This window comes from Cloeon dipterum, chromosome X (assembly GCF_949628265.1).
Source record: "Cloeon dipterum chromosome X, ieCloDipt1.1, whole genome shotgun sequence".
NCBI classification, from domain to species: domain Eukaryota; kingdom Metazoa; phylum Arthropoda; class Insecta; order Ephemeroptera; family Baetidae; genus Cloeon; species Cloeon dipterum.
In genome coordinates this window covers 26,976,498-26,995,082 of record NC_088790.1, presented here as the reverse complement: position 1 = coordinate 26,995,082, position 18,585 = coordinate 26,976,498, and the positions used below count along the sequence as shown (strand labels likewise).

The 18,585-nt window shown below is 38.5% G+C and overlaps 2 protein-coding genes and 1 long non-coding RNA gene across 4 annotated transcripts in view; 2 read left to right on the top strand and 1 right to left on the bottom strand.

Annotated features, from left to right (window-relative positions):
* LOC135947338 (large neutral amino acids transporter small subunit 1) overlaps nt 1–11,906 on the top strand; it is a 21,445-nt gene extending 9,539 nt beyond the window's left edge. Inside the window, exons 3-12 of one of the 2 annotated variants that reach the window (XM_065496123.1) lie at nt 4,744–4,869; nt 6,313–6,406; nt 7,197–7,365; nt 7,428–7,531; nt 7,597–7,693; nt 7,750–7,824; nt 8,732–8,891; nt 8,963–9,055; nt 9,259–9,313; nt 10,524–11,906. In XM_065496123.1, the coding sequence (XP_065352195.1) occupies nt 4,744–4,869; nt 6,313–6,406; nt 7,197–7,365; nt 7,428–7,531; nt 7,597–7,693; nt 7,750–7,824; nt 8,732–8,891; nt 8,963–9,055; nt 9,259–9,313; nt 10,524–10,536 (986 nt within the window). In that variant the 3' untranslated portion in view covers nt 10,537–11,906. The remainder of the gene's footprint in view (nt 1–4,743; nt 4,870–6,312; nt 6,407–7,196; nt 7,366–7,427; nt 7,532–7,596; nt 7,694–7,749; nt 7,825–8,731; nt 8,892–8,962; nt 9,056–9,258; nt 9,314–10,523) is intronic. The other variant, XM_065496124.1, reaches the window with a different exon arrangement.
* On the bottom strand, nt 11,902–12,704 carry LOC135947340 (uncharacterized). The gene is made up of 2 exons (XR_010575618.1): nt 12,327–12,704; nt 11,902–12,258 (listed from the first exon to the last, which is right to left on the bottom strand). It is a non-coding gene; the product is annotated as an uncharacterized LOC135947340 (long non-coding RNA).
* Nucleotides 12,184–18,585, top strand: Non2 (upstream activation factor subunit spp27 homolog Non2). The gene is made up of 5 exons (XM_065496125.1): nt 12,184–12,314; nt 14,156–14,358; nt 15,986–16,273; nt 16,328–16,477; nt 17,833–18,585. Exons 1-5 carry the CDS (start codon nt 12,272–12,274, stop codon nt 17,947–17,949), a joined length of 801 nt encoding a protein of 266 aa, XP_065352197.1. The 5' UTR covers nt 12,184–12,271; the 3' UTR covers nt 17,950–18,585.

Genomic DNA, 18,585 nt, shown 5'->3' with positions numbered 1-18,585 from the left:
CCCGATTTTAATGGGCTCTTTGAGTTGCGGTCCGCTACTTTTAAAGCTCCAGAAATTTTTTTAGTGTATTTTCTCTTTAAAAGGCTATTTAGATTTAATTTCCGTTCGGTCATAAAAGATATGGAGAAACTTATAAATTACGAAATAGTAGAATTTAAATTCTTGGCCCTGAAATAACTGTTTCATCATTGACACTCATTTGTATAGCCGTCAGCGGATGACAATCAGTTCTTCCGGAAATTCTGGGGACAAAAAATCCTCGGTGATTTATCTCTCAGGCTTTGTCGAATTGAAAAATTTAGACTTAGAATTAAGCTTTCTCTGCACCTCAGTTTAATTGTTTGTGCTCGTAAAATTTCAGTTATCTCGAAAACTCTTTATTTGTAACGAGTGTACGGTAAAATTCAGGAAAAAAATTTTGCAAATAATTCATTTTGTTGGCTCCAATATTTATTCAACTTTGCGAAGGAAAAAATCACAAATATCACCCTAATTCATCTCTCAGAATGAATATTTTGGTTCTAAAAATCGGATTAAATTAATTGAAATCCCTTTACCACTCACAAAGATTGGCTAAACTAAATATTTCTGAAAAGAAAAAATGAAATTTAAAACAGGTGTAGTCCTTCGTCAGTTAAGTGTCCCTCAGAAATAAAAGAAACGCGTTCAGATTTTAAATAGTTTTTTTTATAATCAAAAAATTTATATTTAAAAAGTTGTATATAACTTCAAGAAAACAAAAATAAATAAATATTATATAAAAAATGAGCTAAAGAGTAAATGGATCTCTACAGATCAAAAAATTGGAACACTTTTGCATTGTTTTCTAGAGTTAGTAATTTATAGTGTTGATTTTTTGTAGAATAAAGACACATTCTCTCTCTGAAATGTAAAAAAATCCAGAGTTTGCCAAATTTCTGTATGAAATTAATAAACGATTTCGCCGTGACTGTATTTTTTATTTTAAAGCTGAACATTTTAGCTTTTTTCCCAATTTAAAGAGATGATTGCAAGGATTTTACACAATTTTTCGGTACAGCTTAGCTTTAAAAATGCGCTGAATGGCAAGCTTTTCGGTAATCTAGACGCTATAATATATAACGAATCTTTAATCGAACACAATGACTCGGCACGAAAAACGTTCTTTCAAATTGTCTTCCCGTCTCGAGCAAAATCGATCATCCCATGCATGCACTTCTTTTGCACTATTACCCCGTCGTGACTGTCTTCCCACGTGGGTGAAATTATTTTGAAAAGGATATGTCCAATGCCCACTTGAGAAGCAATTTGAGTGTCTGCACGCGCGTGGTGACGAAGCTAGGGCCCGCAATTATCCGCCGAGTTGGGCTGATGAATGCAGCAGACGCTGAAATTGGCTGGGGATGATCAAATTTGCTTTGATATCGGATTAGCCCGGGCGTTACCGAGCTCGATGCATCCCGTCCATTAGCTTATTGTGTGTCCACACAATTGCCGAAGAAAGCATTCATCACTGTCCTGTCCCCGCCGGATAAACATTTTATTTTAGGCGACTTATTAGTTGGCCCAGGAAAATTTGACCTAAATAAATAAATAAATAAATAGGTCTGGAAGCAGATTTTTCGTATGTAATAAAAGCGTTATATGCGAGGAAACACTATTTATTTTCCTCTATTGTCCAGCATTTAACATTTAAATAAAAATTCTGCTTTGGTGATTTTTTTTTTAAGTTTAACATGATACTAAATTTTATTTTGATGCCAACTTGACTGAAGAAGAAGTTTTTAACGCAGACTGTGCTCTCAATCATCAATTATCTTACTGCTAGAAAAGAAATAATCCTTTACTATAATTATACCAAAGCATATAAGTGGAGAAAAACAAGTGAATGATAATAGTATATCATTGTGCTCGGCAGGAAGTTGTGGACGGCTTCGTAATAACACATCGCACAAAATTATAATTCGCGTGAGCGTGTTTTCTCCTGCATCGCTGGGCTCGCCTATTCGCAAAACTACGCCCTGAGAACTAAACACAGAATTGCAGCAAGACGCTATAACAGGGCGTTAAAAATTAAATATTTCGGCTGGAACAAATTATGATGATGGATTCGTCGGCTCTTTCATCAAATCCGGTTAAAAAATTACTATTATTAATTTAAATTGTACAGAAGATATTTTTTAAATTATAAAATAAATAAATTTGAGACATGGTGATGATTGGAAATTGTTTGAGTTGCCTGCTACGCATTAGGCAGTTGATCGAGTTGCCATATTTTTTAAATAAAGTAAGATTTCTAGAAGGGAAACAATTTTCGCCTATTTTCCTGAAAACTTCCAGTCAATTTTGGCTTCAAAACAATCCTAAACATTTACTCTCTGCATTTTTCTTGATTATTGGAGACTGTAAGAAATATTTGTGTCCCAGCTTGGCCTCCTTTTGCGATTTTCTGACCTATATATTCGCTGCCGAGCAACAATAAAACGCGCGAATGTGCGCAGAGTCGAAATCGACACTGCATCTTTTTGTATATATAGAAAAAGGTGACGTCACAAGCGCCACCCCCGCATAAATGTATCACTATGCTACGGAATGACGTCACACTTTTGGGGGGTTGAAATCGATTAGGTTTCTCTCGCGCGGCTCAGTTCGCTGCTTGAATGGAGCTATAGTGCGCGTATAATATTATTCTTCCGCGGCGAGAGAGAGAGACCACGTGGGCTGGCAACACGCAAACCCTTTTGAATCGGGGAAAGCCACCAATGGGTGTTTCCCGTGCAGGAAAAAAACCGCACCGTGGCTTAGCTATCGCAGCGTCACCTTCCAGAATTTACTTCTTTTCAAGAAGTGCTCCTCTGCGTAGTAAAGATTAGAAAATCGACTCAAAGGGAATGGCACTTAATATAATATCTAATCACGAGGGTGTATCGTTTGCGAGGATTGAATGGCGTCAGTGGTTTGTTTTCTTGTCGATGCATAATGCATAATTAATGCGTTTTGCCTCTGATCCACTTACCACGAGGAGAGAGACAGGTGTGCATTTGCCAATAAAGCGAGATAATTAATCGCCCCTGCAATTACGTCTCTCCGTTTAACGACTCTCTTCATCCGCCTGCGGAGAACAAACAAATGGCGCACTTTTTGTCTCAGGGAAATTGGAAGCAATATGCGTTCATTCAAATATATTTAATTTATAAAATCTGTAAGAGTAATCAGATTAATTTGATCTTGATATTTACCTAAAATTATTGATAAGAAACTTGGAATATTTGGTCGTTTAGTTTTGCAGCAAAAAATACGAACTTTTTGTTGGTTTAAAGAACAAATTAAGTCTTTTTTATATTTTCCGGAAATATATTCGTTTTCTAATTTTAATGGGGCAATAATTGTGATTTTTAATAAATTTCTAGGGCAAAATTCTCTAGTTTAGTTTATTGCCAGCGGGGACCTGATTCGTGCGACGCGCAGATATGGCGTCCGGTGGAGTACGGCGCGAAAAACCGGTCACGTGAAAAAATGCGCGAAAAGAACCAAGTTTTGGTCAATATTGTGACGTATAATTTGCATTACTTGCACTAATTGTGTCTTTTGGATCGTAAAAACAAACTCTTGACACTCGTACGGCAATCCAAAGAGAGCTTTTTCTTTCCCACATTCAGACGCCATCTTGGAACTGCGCAGCGGGAACCAATTTTTATCGCAAATCTGGACCCCGCTGTTTTTTGCAATGTTTAATTTTGTTTTGCAGTAAATACACAGTCGATGAGGATTTAATTACCAAAACAGTACCAATAATTTTATTAATTTATGTCTCTTTTCTTGTGCCTTTGTGTAAAAATTTTAAAACTTGAAAATAAATTTAAACTTTCAGATCAATCCAGTCTTTCTTTCTTTTTTATTTGCGTCGTCGTGTCTTTAATTTAGTGTCGCAAAAACGGACATTTCGCACAGACCTTGAGTTAAGATGTTTTTCCTGACCTCCCAGTTGACTGCCAGGTTCGAATTGACCCCTGACCTAACAAGTCACGACGCAAATCCATCGTCGGCAATCATAGAACAAATTCAATTTAGTCAAAATTTGAGGGATTTCGCCGGCCAATTGCTTAGATTAGCCTGGAGACGCTAAATGAACTCAAATCACGGGGGATTATGAGGAATTTTTCGTGTCGCTTATTGCAACGAAATAAATGACCAAACTGGTCCCTCGCCGACCGTATCGTCACTTGCAGAAAGAGCTCGTCGTGTGCGTCTCGAGGTCACCTTCGTGTTCGTTGTTTTTATGGTGGGCTCGACTCTCGCGGCTGACGTCGCGCATTAACGTGTTTTTAATATTCTTTTATAGATGCGTGCACGAAACGCCGCCGCAATTGGCGAGAGGCGAGCCCCCAAAACCCGCGAGATGGGAAATAAATTGAAAAAATAAACGCTTCAGAGATTTATTTTAATTTTTTTGACAGATTAAATAAGACTTGATGGACGGGCATGCAAAACCTGTCTGCGGAGATGCTAATTGGGAAATTTAAATTCATTTTAGAATAGCCAGCGGCCAAACGTGTTAAGTGGTTTTAATATTTGACGAAAGAAACAGACGGATTCTTTAATTTAAATTTTTTTCTGCATTTCTCGCCAACCATCTCTGAAATTCGCAAGCCTTTATATTTTTAATATTTGTATTTCCATAAAATTTCCTGCGTTTCTTCCTTTTTTTCTCTTCAGTTTTTATCAACTCGGTTTGACGTGTTTTTTATTTCTTTGTTTTTGCAGTGGTGCTGACGTTCATAAACTGCTACGAGGTCAAATGGGCCACCATGGTGCAGGATTACTTCACCTACGCCAAGCTTTTCGCACTCTTCTTGATCATCCTCACCGGCATGTACCAACTGTACTTGGGTGAGTTGCAAAATAAGAAGTGTAACATTATTTTTCTGAATTTGAGATCAAAGATGCGAGCCGACTCGCTGCTGCGTGTCTTCTCGAATTCAATTAAATCTCGGCCGGGCTTCCTTTTATTTACTCCGCTCATTTCCTTCTCTCTGTCTGGCCGGCCGTTCCTATTGCACTTACTGACACGGCTCGTAATTAAATCCGGCCTCTGACAATAGAAGCTCTCGCTAGCGTGAATTCGCAAATCGCACACTGGAAGAGCTGATGCAACAAGTAGGGTTGCCACGCGAAAAGACGAGTTTGAATTTGAATAAATTAAAAATACTTCGCGCTTCTTTTAAAAAATTAATGCCGAAAAGTTGTAGATTAAATTCTAGCTTTTTAACTAATTTTTTCTAAATAAGTTTCAAACCGCAAATGAAAAAACGCGGCGGTTGCTGTTAGATCAGAAAAGAATTGGCGCGTGTTGTGGACAAAGGAAAAACTTTTAGCGTCTCGCCTTCTATTTCCAGCGGCGGTGATTGTAGCTTTCAACAGGTGTAACTCGCGAGTTAAACATATTGACTGTCTCGCCAGGCGAATAATGTGCACACGTTTGCTCGACTTTCAAGTGAGTGGCCGCAACTTGACACTTGGGAATGCTTTAATTCGACAACCTTGAAACTAATTTCCCTTTTCTTTATCTCAATAATAGCTCACGAAATAAAGTTCCGATCCACGTGTATCAATTCGATATTTTTAAATAAAATATATATACATTTCAGCGCGTTGAACCGTGAAAAGTGCACTTAGACAAATGAAAATTTTCGCATCCGCTTGACTAACTCTGCTGAAGCAACTCACTCTGTTTTACTCACTCGCCTTAAACAAAACTCCTTCCGTGCACAAAAACCGCCAGGCAGCAAAAGTCGTTTGCACTCGAGCACAACTTCGCATTTGAAAGGCGGCGAGTGCTTGGGCTCGCTCGACTTCCACCGCTTGCTCTCTGATTGTGAGCGTTCCTAATCGAATGTTTTGTGAGCGAGAAGGATGTGCTAGCTAAAGCAGTGTCTCTCGAAACTAATGGAGAACCAACAGCAGCTATTGATCGCAATAAATTGAGTTGGAGCAGATTGGAGATGGTTTCATTATTAAATTTAACTACCCAGCCGCCCAACTGAGGGACAGGTTTTGAGGTTTTGTCTTCAGATCAATCGCAGCTAAATAAAATTAAAATGTGAATTTTATTTCATTCAAAAGATATTTTAATTTTAAAATGAACAAAAATACTACGGAACGACTCAGAGAAGCGTAAATGATTTTACAAAAATATTTTTAATTGCTAAAAATAAAAATAATCTCTTGAAAATAAAAAAATCCCGGTTTCCTCCTGAAAGCCATTATTTGTATTTTATTTTCCTTATTATTTTATTTCTTTTTCATCTAATATTTTAAATAATTTGTTTACAGGACACACCGAACACTTCACCTTTGACGATACGAAATCCGACGTGACAGAAATAGCGCTGTCATTTTACTCGGGTCTTTTTGCTTACAATGGATGGTGAGTATATATGTACTTGGGCAACAATTTCACTCGAGTCTTTTTGCGTAACGTATCCATTAAATTTATTTTTTTTATCTGAGAGTGGACAAAGTAACTTGTTCGTACATTAACTGGCTGATGATGGACGTTTCGCGGCAATAAACGTGTAGCTCTGCACCGACGTGCTGAGATTCTTTTGCAAAAGCCAGTGTTGCGATTCAGCGCGCCTGCTGGCTCACAGTCACTGTCAAGGTCTCATCTCGTCGAAAACCGCGGAAAAGCGCGCTGATAAAACAAAAAAATATAGAAACTATTCTGCTTGTTTTTTGTGATTGGTCTGGCCTGTTTTTCTATATTTATATACACAGTTAAGCCGCGGTTAATGAAGCCTCGAGAGAGGTCATTATATTCTAACTGATAAGCTGCTTTCCGCTGCAGCATAATATCGCCATGCCTAGGGTATCGGGAATTCAAGACTACATATTGATTTTTTGCTATGAGTCTGGAGAACGAATCACACAATTTTAAGACTGTTGAGCTCATTAAATTTTTAAATTAAATTTCAAAAAACTAGTTTGGAAACAATGAATGAGCTAGAAAAAATGCCGTTTTAATCGCTCAAGGCTAAACATTTAAAACTCTTCAAAATCTCGATGCTCTCGTTTTAAGATCGTGTCTTATTTCAATTTCACATACAAATTTATGGCTTTTTTAAATTGATTTTTAATGTAATTTGGAGAATAATAATTTTTTGTAGAAAAAAAATCTTCCCAAGCCATGTGCATCAAGTGGAAACTTTAATTTTCAGGAACTACCTGAATTTCATCATCGAGGAGCTGAAGGACCCCGTGCGCAACCTTCCCAGGGCCATCGCCATCTCGTGCACGTTGGTCACCTTCGTCTACGTCATGACCAACGTCGCCTTCTTCACCACCCTCTCACCGGTGGAGATTCTCGGCTCTGAAGCCGTCGCTGTGGTGAGTGCCGCAAAAAATAAAAAACAAATCTCAGAAAAGTTTGTAACCTTTCTGGCTTTCAGACGTTCGCGAACCGACTTTACGGCTACATGGCCTGGGTCATTCCCATGTTCGTCGCCATGTCCACATTTGGCGCCGTCAACGGAGTCCTCCTCACTTCATCTCGGTACTGAAAAACTCTCAGACAACTTTTTGTATTCATACTAATTTGATAAAAAATAAAAAACGCAGCCTCTTTTACGCCGGCGCCTGCGAGGGCCAGATGCCCGAGATCCTGACCATGATCCAGATCAAGAGGCTCACCCCTGCACCTGCTGTTCTGACGATTGTGAGATTTCGGTCTGGATGTGTGCCCTGAATTTAATTTGCTTTTCAATCTTTCAGGCTCTGCTCTCCCTGCTGTATCTCTGCGTGTCGGACATCTTTGCTTTGATCAATTATGTTGGCTTCGCCACTTGGGTGAGTAATTTTATATTCTTGTGTAAGAAAAAATTTAATTGCCAGAAATGTTCAGCAGTCCAAAAAATTAATACGCAGATTTTTATAGACGAAAGTAGTTTAAATTGAAAGTGTTTATTGTCCTCTGAGAAAATCTTGGTTGGTTGTATTATTATTATTTACCTTTTAGGAATATTCTTTAACATTTCGGCAATTTTGCAAGAGATATTTTTTAAATATAATTTCTGGAACAATAAGCGCTTTGAGCTTACGTCGGGGGCGGTGGATGGTTTTTGAAGGAAAAGATGTCTTGGCGGCATTGCCGGGAATGTTTTGAGTCATTAATGCAAGATTTTTTTGTTCTTCCAAGATTTGGACATTTAAAAAATCGCAGTAATACGAAAAATGGTCAGATTTGAGAAAACTGCACTTATGGGAGGACGTGCCCCACCAAGGGGCATTGACTGGTGCTAAAATCTTGGGCCGCCGACCAACAGGGCCCCAAAAATCATAATTTTGTAATGTCCAAATAACGTTTATTCACCTTTAAAAATCAATAACTCGGATCCTATGGGTCGTAGAGTAAAAAAACAGTGTTTGTCGGACTCGTGGTAAAATTCTGCGTAGAATGAACCTAAAAATGGCCCCCGTGCGCCCCCTCCAGACCAAAATCTGCGCAAAAAGTCCTTTTTATGATTTTTTTTATTTCACCAATGGACCGGAGGGTGATTTTAACTTAATAACGCTTCATTTGGCATCGAGAGACATTGAATGGCCGGGTTTCGGGCCAAAATTACCATGTTTGACATTTTATACACGGGAAGTGTTTGGCCACAAAGGAGTAATGTGAATTTATGCTTGCATTTTTTTTAAAAAAAATAAGCAAAAATAAATTTTAACAAAATCCTAATTTATAAAAACTTTGCAGTTGAGCATAGGAGTTGCCGTTCTTTGTCTGCCAGTGCTGCGCTACACTCAGCCAAATCTGCCGCGGCCTCTCAAAGTGAACCTCTTCTTCCCCATCTTCTACATCGTTTGCAGTGTTTTTGTTACTGTCGTGCCCATGATTGCTAGTCCCGTAGAAACAGGTGAGTCATCAATCTCTTCTATCAAAAGCAGACCCTATTCTATTCATTTCTCGCTCTTTTCCCTTGTGTAGGTTATGGTCTCTTAATGATTCTGACCAGCGTACCTGTGTACTTGGTATTCATCGCTTGGAAGAGCAAGCCGAAATGTGTGAGATCTCTCACCAGTAAGTATCGCAAATTTGTTATATCACATTCAATTCGTCGAAGAAGGAAGAAGCTTCATTTGCTATTTTTATTGCATGAAAGCTTTTTAAATTAATGTCCTTCCCACGATGTTTCTCATTTAATTTCAAACCCATTTAATGGTTTTGGTTTTTCGGACAAGTTAAATTTAAGCTTAAAGTTCGCCACCCGTTTGCAATTTCAGATGGAGCTACCAAGTGGTTACAAAAACTTATGATGGTTGTTCGTCCAAAGACAAGGTCAATAAACAAATAAATAGGTTTAAGGGCATGCTATGTAATCAGTATTTTCCTTTACTGCACTGCATGCTTTTCACTTTAATTCTTGCTTCTCACCGACTCACTAATAATTATTACTCTCCAAATTTCAGCTGTGATCACTAGGGATGGGAGTTTGAGACTATTTTTGTAAATAAAGATAATGCAATCTGTTAATTTAACGCTGATTTATTTATTTCTATTTGTTCAGTTCCATAAATTCATTTAAAGATCGTCTTTGACGAGGTTTCTGAGCACACCAATCGATTCCTCAGGGTTGAATTGGGTGAATTGGATTTTTTTTTTCGACCAAAAGTGCATCACGACGTTCGTAGCAAAAGTAGAACTTTTTTACCGCCAAAACAATATGAATTCGAGAAGTGCGCATGCGTCAGAGCTGGCTGGATCTGACAAAGAAGGCGGTCTCTCTTCAGGTGCTCAAACCAGCTCTGACGCATGCGCAGTTCTCGCATTCATATTGTTTTGGCGGGAAAGAAAGTTCGCACGTCGCGCTGGACCTTTTGGTCGGAAAAATATCTACTTTACCTAATTCGACCCTCGAGAATCGATTGGTGGGCTCAGAAACTTCGTCAAAAACGGTATTTAAATTTCTGATGATTTTTAATTTTTTCCCCGTGATTTTTTTATATTTAATTTTTCTTTTTCATTTGATTTTTTCTCTATTTGTCGCTCTAAAAGGAAATAATAAATCTACGACGTTTATTTTTTTTCCAAAATCCAATAGAAAGTGGAAGAAATTATTGCTCTTTCATAATTATGCATAAAATTTTGATCGTTTGGTATTTTAAACTGTTCGAAAAGTTTCAAAAAGGATTTAGACAGATTCGGAATGTTTTAAAAACGTGATCCACTCACATTCGAGGCAACTCCTATAAATATTCGATCGTATCAAATTCCCAGCCCCACAGAAAATGCACATAAAATAAGCTCAAACTGCTGGCCCTTCAATGCAGTATATTTATTCACGGAGCGAGCATCAGCTTCGCATGAAAAAATAGGCAACCGGCACGCTTTCCAAGTCGCGCGGGTTGCCTAACTTCGCCAACTAACATTTTATCTTACGAGTGCACCGATTTGTAACTTTTAAGCACCTTTAGAAAGAAAGAACTCTGTCAAAAATTCCACGCACGCACGCACGAATTCTGAAATGTTTTCTTTCTGCCTTTTGCAGCAGCAGCAACTAGGCTGCTTCAGAAGCTGTTATTTGTGGTGGGTCCGAACAAGGCGGCGCAGGTGTGAGAAGAAGACTCCGAGCTCGCGACAAAACCAACCCACCACGACGCATCAAAACTGCCATTTATCACCATATTCACATTCCCCCCACGAGTATCGAAAATTAGATTTTGGCTTGCGTTTTTCTCCCGGCAGTTGAATAGCAATTTACTCTCAATTGTTATTTTAGCTGGACTAAAAATTGTTTCTCTCCGACATTCCACACACAAACACACACACAAATTGGCATTTATTCATACACACATATATTTTTGAATATACTCTGCAACAAAGTTTGATGCTCACTACGCCTATTATTAGGATTATTAGTAAATGCATCAAAAGACAATATAATCGTTGTTGAAGCACTCGAGATGAGAAAGGGTTTGAAATGTAACTGTTAGGAATTAGTTTAATTCATTCCTCTCACACGGGGACCACCGAATATATACAAAACCATCCATCAGATTGCATTTCCCGGCATATTGATTCACTGGAAACAAAAATGTTGGTGTTTTTTGAGGCTAAACTTTATCCAAACCTCAATATTAGTTGGTATAATAAAAAGTCACGGTTGCTAATAATGACACGCCAAACGGTTTGCGACAATAAAAGCAATGTTAGCTTGTAAAAATATTTGGATAAAGCCTCCTCAAGAAATTCTCAAGGGCAAAATGTATTGTTTAATTCGACCACATTTAACTATAAATAAAGCTTTGGCTGTATTTTTGCGAAATTGTTTCTATGTGACATTGCATGACGATTGAATTACAAAAATGCAATACTCATACGCAGTGCAAGGATATTTTTACAAGAAAAAAAAGAGTCTTCCTAGTTAGATATCTAAATTACTCCCCATTGCACATTATTTTATTTTGCCGCACGCGTTTATTGTCTTTTTATCAATTGTCCGCACTGCTTTTCGCGATTGTTTTCGAGCCCCGGTGGCCAGAAGTATTAATTCGGCACTGACCTGTGCGAACGATGTACTCATTCCATATCACACGTGTATATTGTTGTTGTTGTTGAATCACGCGCGTCTATGAAATAACAGATTTGCTGCGCGCTGGCTATACGCACTTATCGAAAGGAAAATAAAAGAAATAAATAAAACTACTCGTCGTAAGTGGCCTAATGAATAGGAAAATATCAGAAAGTCGGTTGGGAGCCGTGAAACACACACTGCGCATTTTATTTGCGAAATTAATTGCTTCGCAAATATGGTTGTTGACAATAAATTAACAAATATTGGTGTTTTGTTGGAAAATTAAGTGTAAAAATTAAAGCCTGCTGCTTCAAAATCTGTGAAAATAAAAAAATAAATAAAAGATCGTGCAGAATATATTATCCGTCTCTTTTAATTAACACCTGACATTTAAAACCAGAAAAAAATAAATCAATTTTGCTCCGTGAAAGAAGCTTCTGGGATCTACGGCATGAAATATTTGATTTTCTTACGTCAATTAAATCAGTAAACACCATCATGACAGGCGCTACGAACCTACCAAGAACGAAACAGTAGAATTTTCGAATTTTACATGGGAAAAGCCTACTCTTTACACGCTGCAATGCCGCGCTTTCAGCTCAAACTGATCGATCCGGCGCTGCGATTGGCCCGCCGGTGCAGAGCTGCCAACGTGACGCCTGGCTCTGGATGTTGGCATTCGCATTCGCACCGCATTCACCATACACTCCTGTACATTCAAGATGGCAGACATCACTAAAGACGCTCTTCGCAAGGAAATTGCCGGTAAATAGCTACCCTGATTTGTAGGCGCGGGCCGATCGGCCGATTTCGGCGAATCGGACCTCGCACGAGAGTCGGGCGTCGATTGGCGGGCGAAAAGTCGGCACCCCACATAGGGAAAAAGCGGCATTGTCTGGTGCGGCGACGGGGGGACTTGGTAAAATTCGGTCTCGTAATGGCCTCGTACTCGCAGAGACGCTTGTGCGCCGCCTTCGACCCGCTCCCCCATCAGACATCGCCCCGAATTCGACCGTTAAGTCGGCAAAGTCGGCTCGTGGAAAAATCGGACGGAAAATCAGCTGGCCAGATGGCCGGGCGGGGCGGCCGATGCGGGCCCCCGGGGGCCGAATTCGGCGCTTTTCGGTGGCCGACCCACCGACGGTCCTATAGTGTATTACACACAGCACAGATCAGGCGAGAGAGGCTAGCCAGCTATAGCTACGGTTGCTCGTATATGTCGTTGTCAACCTTGGTCGACTTCTCGGCCCGCCGAATCGGCCTACGGCGCTGAGCCTGGTGCCGAAACGCTCTGTTGGCCGATTAGGGACGACGCGTTGCTCGTCGGCATGCCGATTTGACGGCGTGTCATATCGATTTTGGCCTTTATCTCGGCGGCTCGCCGCCGAGGCTGAATAAAATATTAGAATACAAGCGAGTAGTAGTGACTTCATCTTTATTGGTATGGGCGAGCGAGCGCGAGCGCGGCTTCTCTTTCGCGGCGCGCCTCGCTTTCACGCGCAAATACATACACGCGCATTAATTTGCCAATTTTTGTCCTCGACACACAAAATGGAAATGAAATGACTCCTGCGGAGCGCTCAAGTTAACTCTTTTTTCACCTGCCTCTTCACTGGTATTTTTAAATTTGAGATTATTTAAAAATTATTTTAATTGTATAGAATTTGGCGTTAAATAAATAAATTATTAAATTAATAATTTTTTTAATTTAAAACATTTTAACAAAACTTGCCATTTTAATTATTCTGATTCAAATCATTAAAAATGCCATCGAAATAAAATTTAATCGCAATGACCCTTTTCGCCCTTTAAAATTCAATTTTAATTAAAAAAATTAATAACCTATGAACTGTCTATAATCAATTGACATGAAATATTGTTAAAAACTGAGCTGCCATTTAAGAATGACAAATTCTGGGCAGTCGTAATTTATTTATGGACTAATAATTGTTCAATTACCTTCTAATTTGCGAATTTAAAACTCTTCTAAAAATTTATATTTTTAAAACAACTATCTCGCACCAAATTAATTATTGCTTGTCATAATTTTTTCTTAAAGAGGAATGATACTGGAAAAGCCTGCAAAAATCATCCCTTAGGATTCAGTTAAAGCCTAAATTGACCTAAGAAGCACTGTTAATTTTTCGAGAAAATTGGCTGGAAAGTTACCGTGCCTTTCAAATGGTATAATGGCTGTCTCCTTACTTGAAATCCGATTTAATTTCAAAACCAAGAGTTTCCCCAATAAGTGGCATACACCGTTGAGCAGATCTCGACGAGAGAAATCGGAATATGCCAAGAAAATATGTTCAAGCACTCTAAATTTTGGAGAAAATTGGCAAAATTTGAATTTTTATTGTAGGAAGGCCCTTTTTGCTATTGCAAATTGTTGAACAAATTGTTTATCGATCAATTGTTTAAGGCATTCTACAATTTAAATCATTTTCAATTGTTGCCCAGTATCATTCCACTTTGGCATTATTTTAAGAAGGTTGGCAGCACTAAGTCAGATCTTGAAAACCAGCCAATGAGCCGATAGAAATATGTATTATCATTGCCGAACGAAATTCGGAAGAATTGGCTAAATTTCGGCTATGTGTTCCCAGCCATCCTGAAGGATGCCGATTTGTCGACCACCTCAGCGAAGAAAGTGAGGCAGCAGATCGAGGAGAAGTTGGATTGCGATCTGTCCGAGCGTCGCAAGGAAATCGACGAGCTGGTCATGGAGTGTCTGGAGAAGAAGGACGGAAAGAAGGAGGGAGGCAAGAAGAGGTCCAAGAGCGACGACGAGGACGAAAGCGAGGAGCAGGTAAATCATTTAAAATAATAATTAAAAAAAGGTCATCATTAATTTTGTATAAAAATTGATTTGCTGTTCCAAAAGACTTGAAACTCTTCAAGCAATCTTTAATCTAGTTCAGGTTAGCTCTCTTTGGCTTATTTATCATACAGGCGTGTCAATTCGGGTCATTTACGTGCCACCCTGACATTATGGCTAGGAAGCCATGTTACTTTTACGGCAAACACGCTGTCAAAGAGAAGAATCACTGCCTAGCGGGGTAAACAAGGCAATTTTATACTATATTACAAAAGCCAGTTCAAATAAATATTTCTTGAGAATTTTTTTCGAAAAATAAACAATTTTTCAACTTATCTAGTGTGAGAAATTAATTGGTTTATTTTTATTACCAACTGATAATTGCTTCAAAATTTTCAAAGTACGAAAAAAACTATTTTAGTATTTTCTAAAAATATCTGAGTGAAAAAATTGGACTGTAGGCAAGACAGGAAGTGTTGCGAGTTGATATTTTAACACAGTCCCCTTTTACCTTCCATTCGGTGCACATTTCCTGTCCTTATCTGACACATAAGCGAATATCAAGGTTTGATGCGTATATTACTTACACGTTGATACCTGTGAAAAAAGCTTACTTGACGCGTGGTAAAAAAAACCCAACATTTTTGGTAAGCTATGGTAAAAATTGTTTATAGTTAGTTAGGCCTCCCTCCGCCTCTGCCTCTTGACGATTGATTGATTTTGTGGTTTTGTCACTGACCTGTTGATTGGGAACCAGCTTTAGTTAGTAACTCGTGAAGCACTTTAAAGGGCCAGTTAAGATTCAATACCCATTTATAGATATTTTTTTACAAAGTTAAGTGGTTAGCCCGATTTAAAGAAGGTCACTTGTATGTAGAAGTTCCTTAGTAAATAAAATGTTACCCCTCTTGTAATTTCGGCTTGCTCTTGAAGTCCATTTTCAGCGTGACGATATTTTGGCTCTGAAATATAAAATTTGGAGTGTTTTATTTTTTAGTTTTATGCAAACAAACCTTTAAAGTGGGGACTAGGGGGCGGATTTTAATATTTTTTAAATTAGGAAAAAAATTTCAATTTAAAAAATGGTGACATTCTTTTTCAGTCTTGTCCAGGGTTCGCAAAAACCAGCATTTTTCTGGAAAAAAACCACTGCATTGGAAAACACTTCAGGATTTTTCTGTAATTTTGCACATTTTTCCTTAAAACATGCATTTTTATTGAGGATCAAAAATTTTCATGATGGATGACCAAAAATAGGGATTTTAAAAAAATCAGTATAGATTAAAGAAGCCACTTGTTTGACCAAGAGAACACGGAAATTTGAACACCCATCGTAATTTTCCAAAATTTCTGACCCCTTTGGCATGAAGTATCACTTTTTTGGGGTTAATTTAGTGGAAAATCAGGAAAATCCCAACAATGATGGTTTTTCCAACTGTTTTTTTGTGCTTAAAAACAGTGGTGCACTGTAAAATTGGCGAACCCGGGTCCTGTTTAAATTAAATTATTAAAAACAATTTTGCCACAAAGGATGAAAGCTATTTGGTCTCAACACTATATACATATATTCTGTTCTATTAATGTAATCCTCTAAATACATGACATTTTTGCTGCGCAGGAGGAGAGTGAAGAAGAAAGCGAGCAGGAGGAGCGCAAAGAGAAGCGCTCAGCCGCGAAGAAGCCGCCTCCAAAGCGGGCCAAGAAGGCCAGCTCAGACGAGGAGAGCGAGGAGGCATCCGACGACAACGCCAGCGACGAGGAGTACAACCCTGGCAAGAAGGCCAAGGCTGGCGGCAAGAAGCCCAAGGGCAAGGGTAAGAAGAAGGGAAGTGACAGCGACGACGGCAGCGACGAGGACTGGAATAAGAGCAGGAGGTCGGCCGGAGGCGCCAAGAAGGCTGGAGGCGTAAGAATTTCCTCCCTTGTAAAATGAGCTCAGGTCTAAATCGAATCGGTTCAGGCTGCCAAGCGCGGTGGTGGTGGCGGCGGCGGCTACACCAGGGCGTACAACCTGTCTACAGAGCTGGCTGCTGTTATGGGCACTGATAAAATGGCCCGCCATGAAGTTGTCCGCAAAATGTGGAGCATCATTAAGGAAAAGAATCTCTACGTGAGTATCTATTTACGCGAATTTAAGTGGAATATAAAATCTAAATCCATGCCGACAATTTGTTGTGTATTATAGTGGAATGATGGTGATTTTTTTTTTTATTTTTAAAAATTACATTACATGTAAAGTTGACTCTTTACAGCCCAATTTTTTGTATACGTTAGTCCAAAAGTGCCCCAAAATCCAGTTTTACGAATTTTACCGGTAACGCCCTCTTTTTTGAGCAAAGGAAATTAATTGCTTCCGGATGAAAATAAATAGTGACTGGATAAAAAATAGTACTTTTGAGTCTTGCAAGTTATTTTTTATTTTGCAAAAATGGCAGATTTTTGAAAGGCGTCTGTGTTTTGCCTCATTGAAATGCACCAGTTCAAAGGTAAATTCACTATCATTCCTCTTCAAAGCCAGGGTTGCTGATGAAAGTGGCTGAAATACAATACAAACGAGTTCCAATGAGGTTTTGAACATTACAAGTTCCTGGCCATACAAATATCTCATTTCATTTCACCTTGAGATTTAAAAAAAGTCATTATTGCAGCTTTTGTTACACTTTTTATTTTTCATCACTTGTCATGTTGATTCGTTAAACTATTTTGAACACATTTAAGTTGTTTTTTTTGTATTTGCGCCAAATTAGTTACAAAAAAGACATACAACTTTTATTATTTTGGTTATTTTTATAATTTCTGAAAGATTTTCGACATTTTGAACCCTTGAAAATGTGCCTGGTCATTCAAATTAAAATCAAGCGCCTTTTGGTTAGATAATTTAATTTTTAAACTATCCTAATCTTAATAAGCTTGTGCAATGTTTAAAACAATTCATTTGACTTATTATTTACATGTTAATTAAATTAAGTAATTCATATATTTGCCTAGAGTTTTAAATTCAGATTATCTCTAACGAAAGCAAACCCCAATCTTAATTATTGTTGGGTTAGGACGAATTTTGAGGGGTTTTGAGGTTTCCAAAATGTTTGAAAAATTATGAAAGACGTCTAATCAGGCAAAAATGACCTGTTATTACACCATGGACTTTTTCCAATTACCTATAATTTGATGTTCATTTGATTAGGAATGGTGAGAGGAATATATTTCACTCCTCTCTTTTAAAATGGACCTAGAAGAGATGCGTAAGTTTTCCAAGAACGTCCAGTAAAACCCGCCATAATGAAAAATTTGGTGATTTTACTCCACAGAAAATATATCATAGTGTAGATCAATTAATGCTATTAATTTCATAGAATTTGCTTTCGGTCTGCCAAAACTGTCCTTTCATTTAAATCATTTTTATATTACTTTCCAACATCTTATTTTATTGCCATCTGTTAAACAGTCCAATTTTTGTGTGCGCAGGATCCCAAGAACAAGCAGTTCGCCATCTGCAATGATGAGCTTCTCCCGGTATTCGGCGTGAAGCGTTTCCGTACCTTCGGGATGATGAAGTACTTGAAGAACCATTTCCTCGATTAATTTGCTCCTTTCTCGATCCACGAAGTAATTTAGCCTATACTTTTAAACTAAATACAGCAGCATTTGCTGTACTCGAATTGCTGGAGCCTGTGACAAAATCGTAATTATTATAAAGCTACGCATCTGTTTTCCGATTCGGGATTTTTTCCGGCGAAACTTATGAATTTGTTCATGTGATTATTATGCTCTGGTAAAAGCAACTCGAGTCGTCTATGCTATTATTATGGAGAAGAGTTTGGTTAAAACCGCAGAAATTAGCCTGGTCGGTCATCTTACATTGACGTGTAAATTTCATGTGCATGGTACTACTTGTATTGCGACCACATCTCCCTTTGAATCTAATTATTACTGCAATAGCTGCTGAGCTGCAGAGGATTTGCGACCTAGGCAGCTTTGGTGTTTCCAGTGTCTGACAGAGCGTTGATTTAATAATCCGCTTGTAGTGGTTCCTTAGTCAAGTCCGCACTTCAACACGATTACCATTTTTATCAATTCAGTTCCTTTCGGCATTGTAGACTAAACAACGCAATTAATTATTTTGGGTAGTGATCCAAGTCCAATGTTCTAAAACCTTGCTTACGAGAGCGCAGTATGTCTTCTTATTTTTGAAATAAATTGTCTGATTTCCTTATGAAA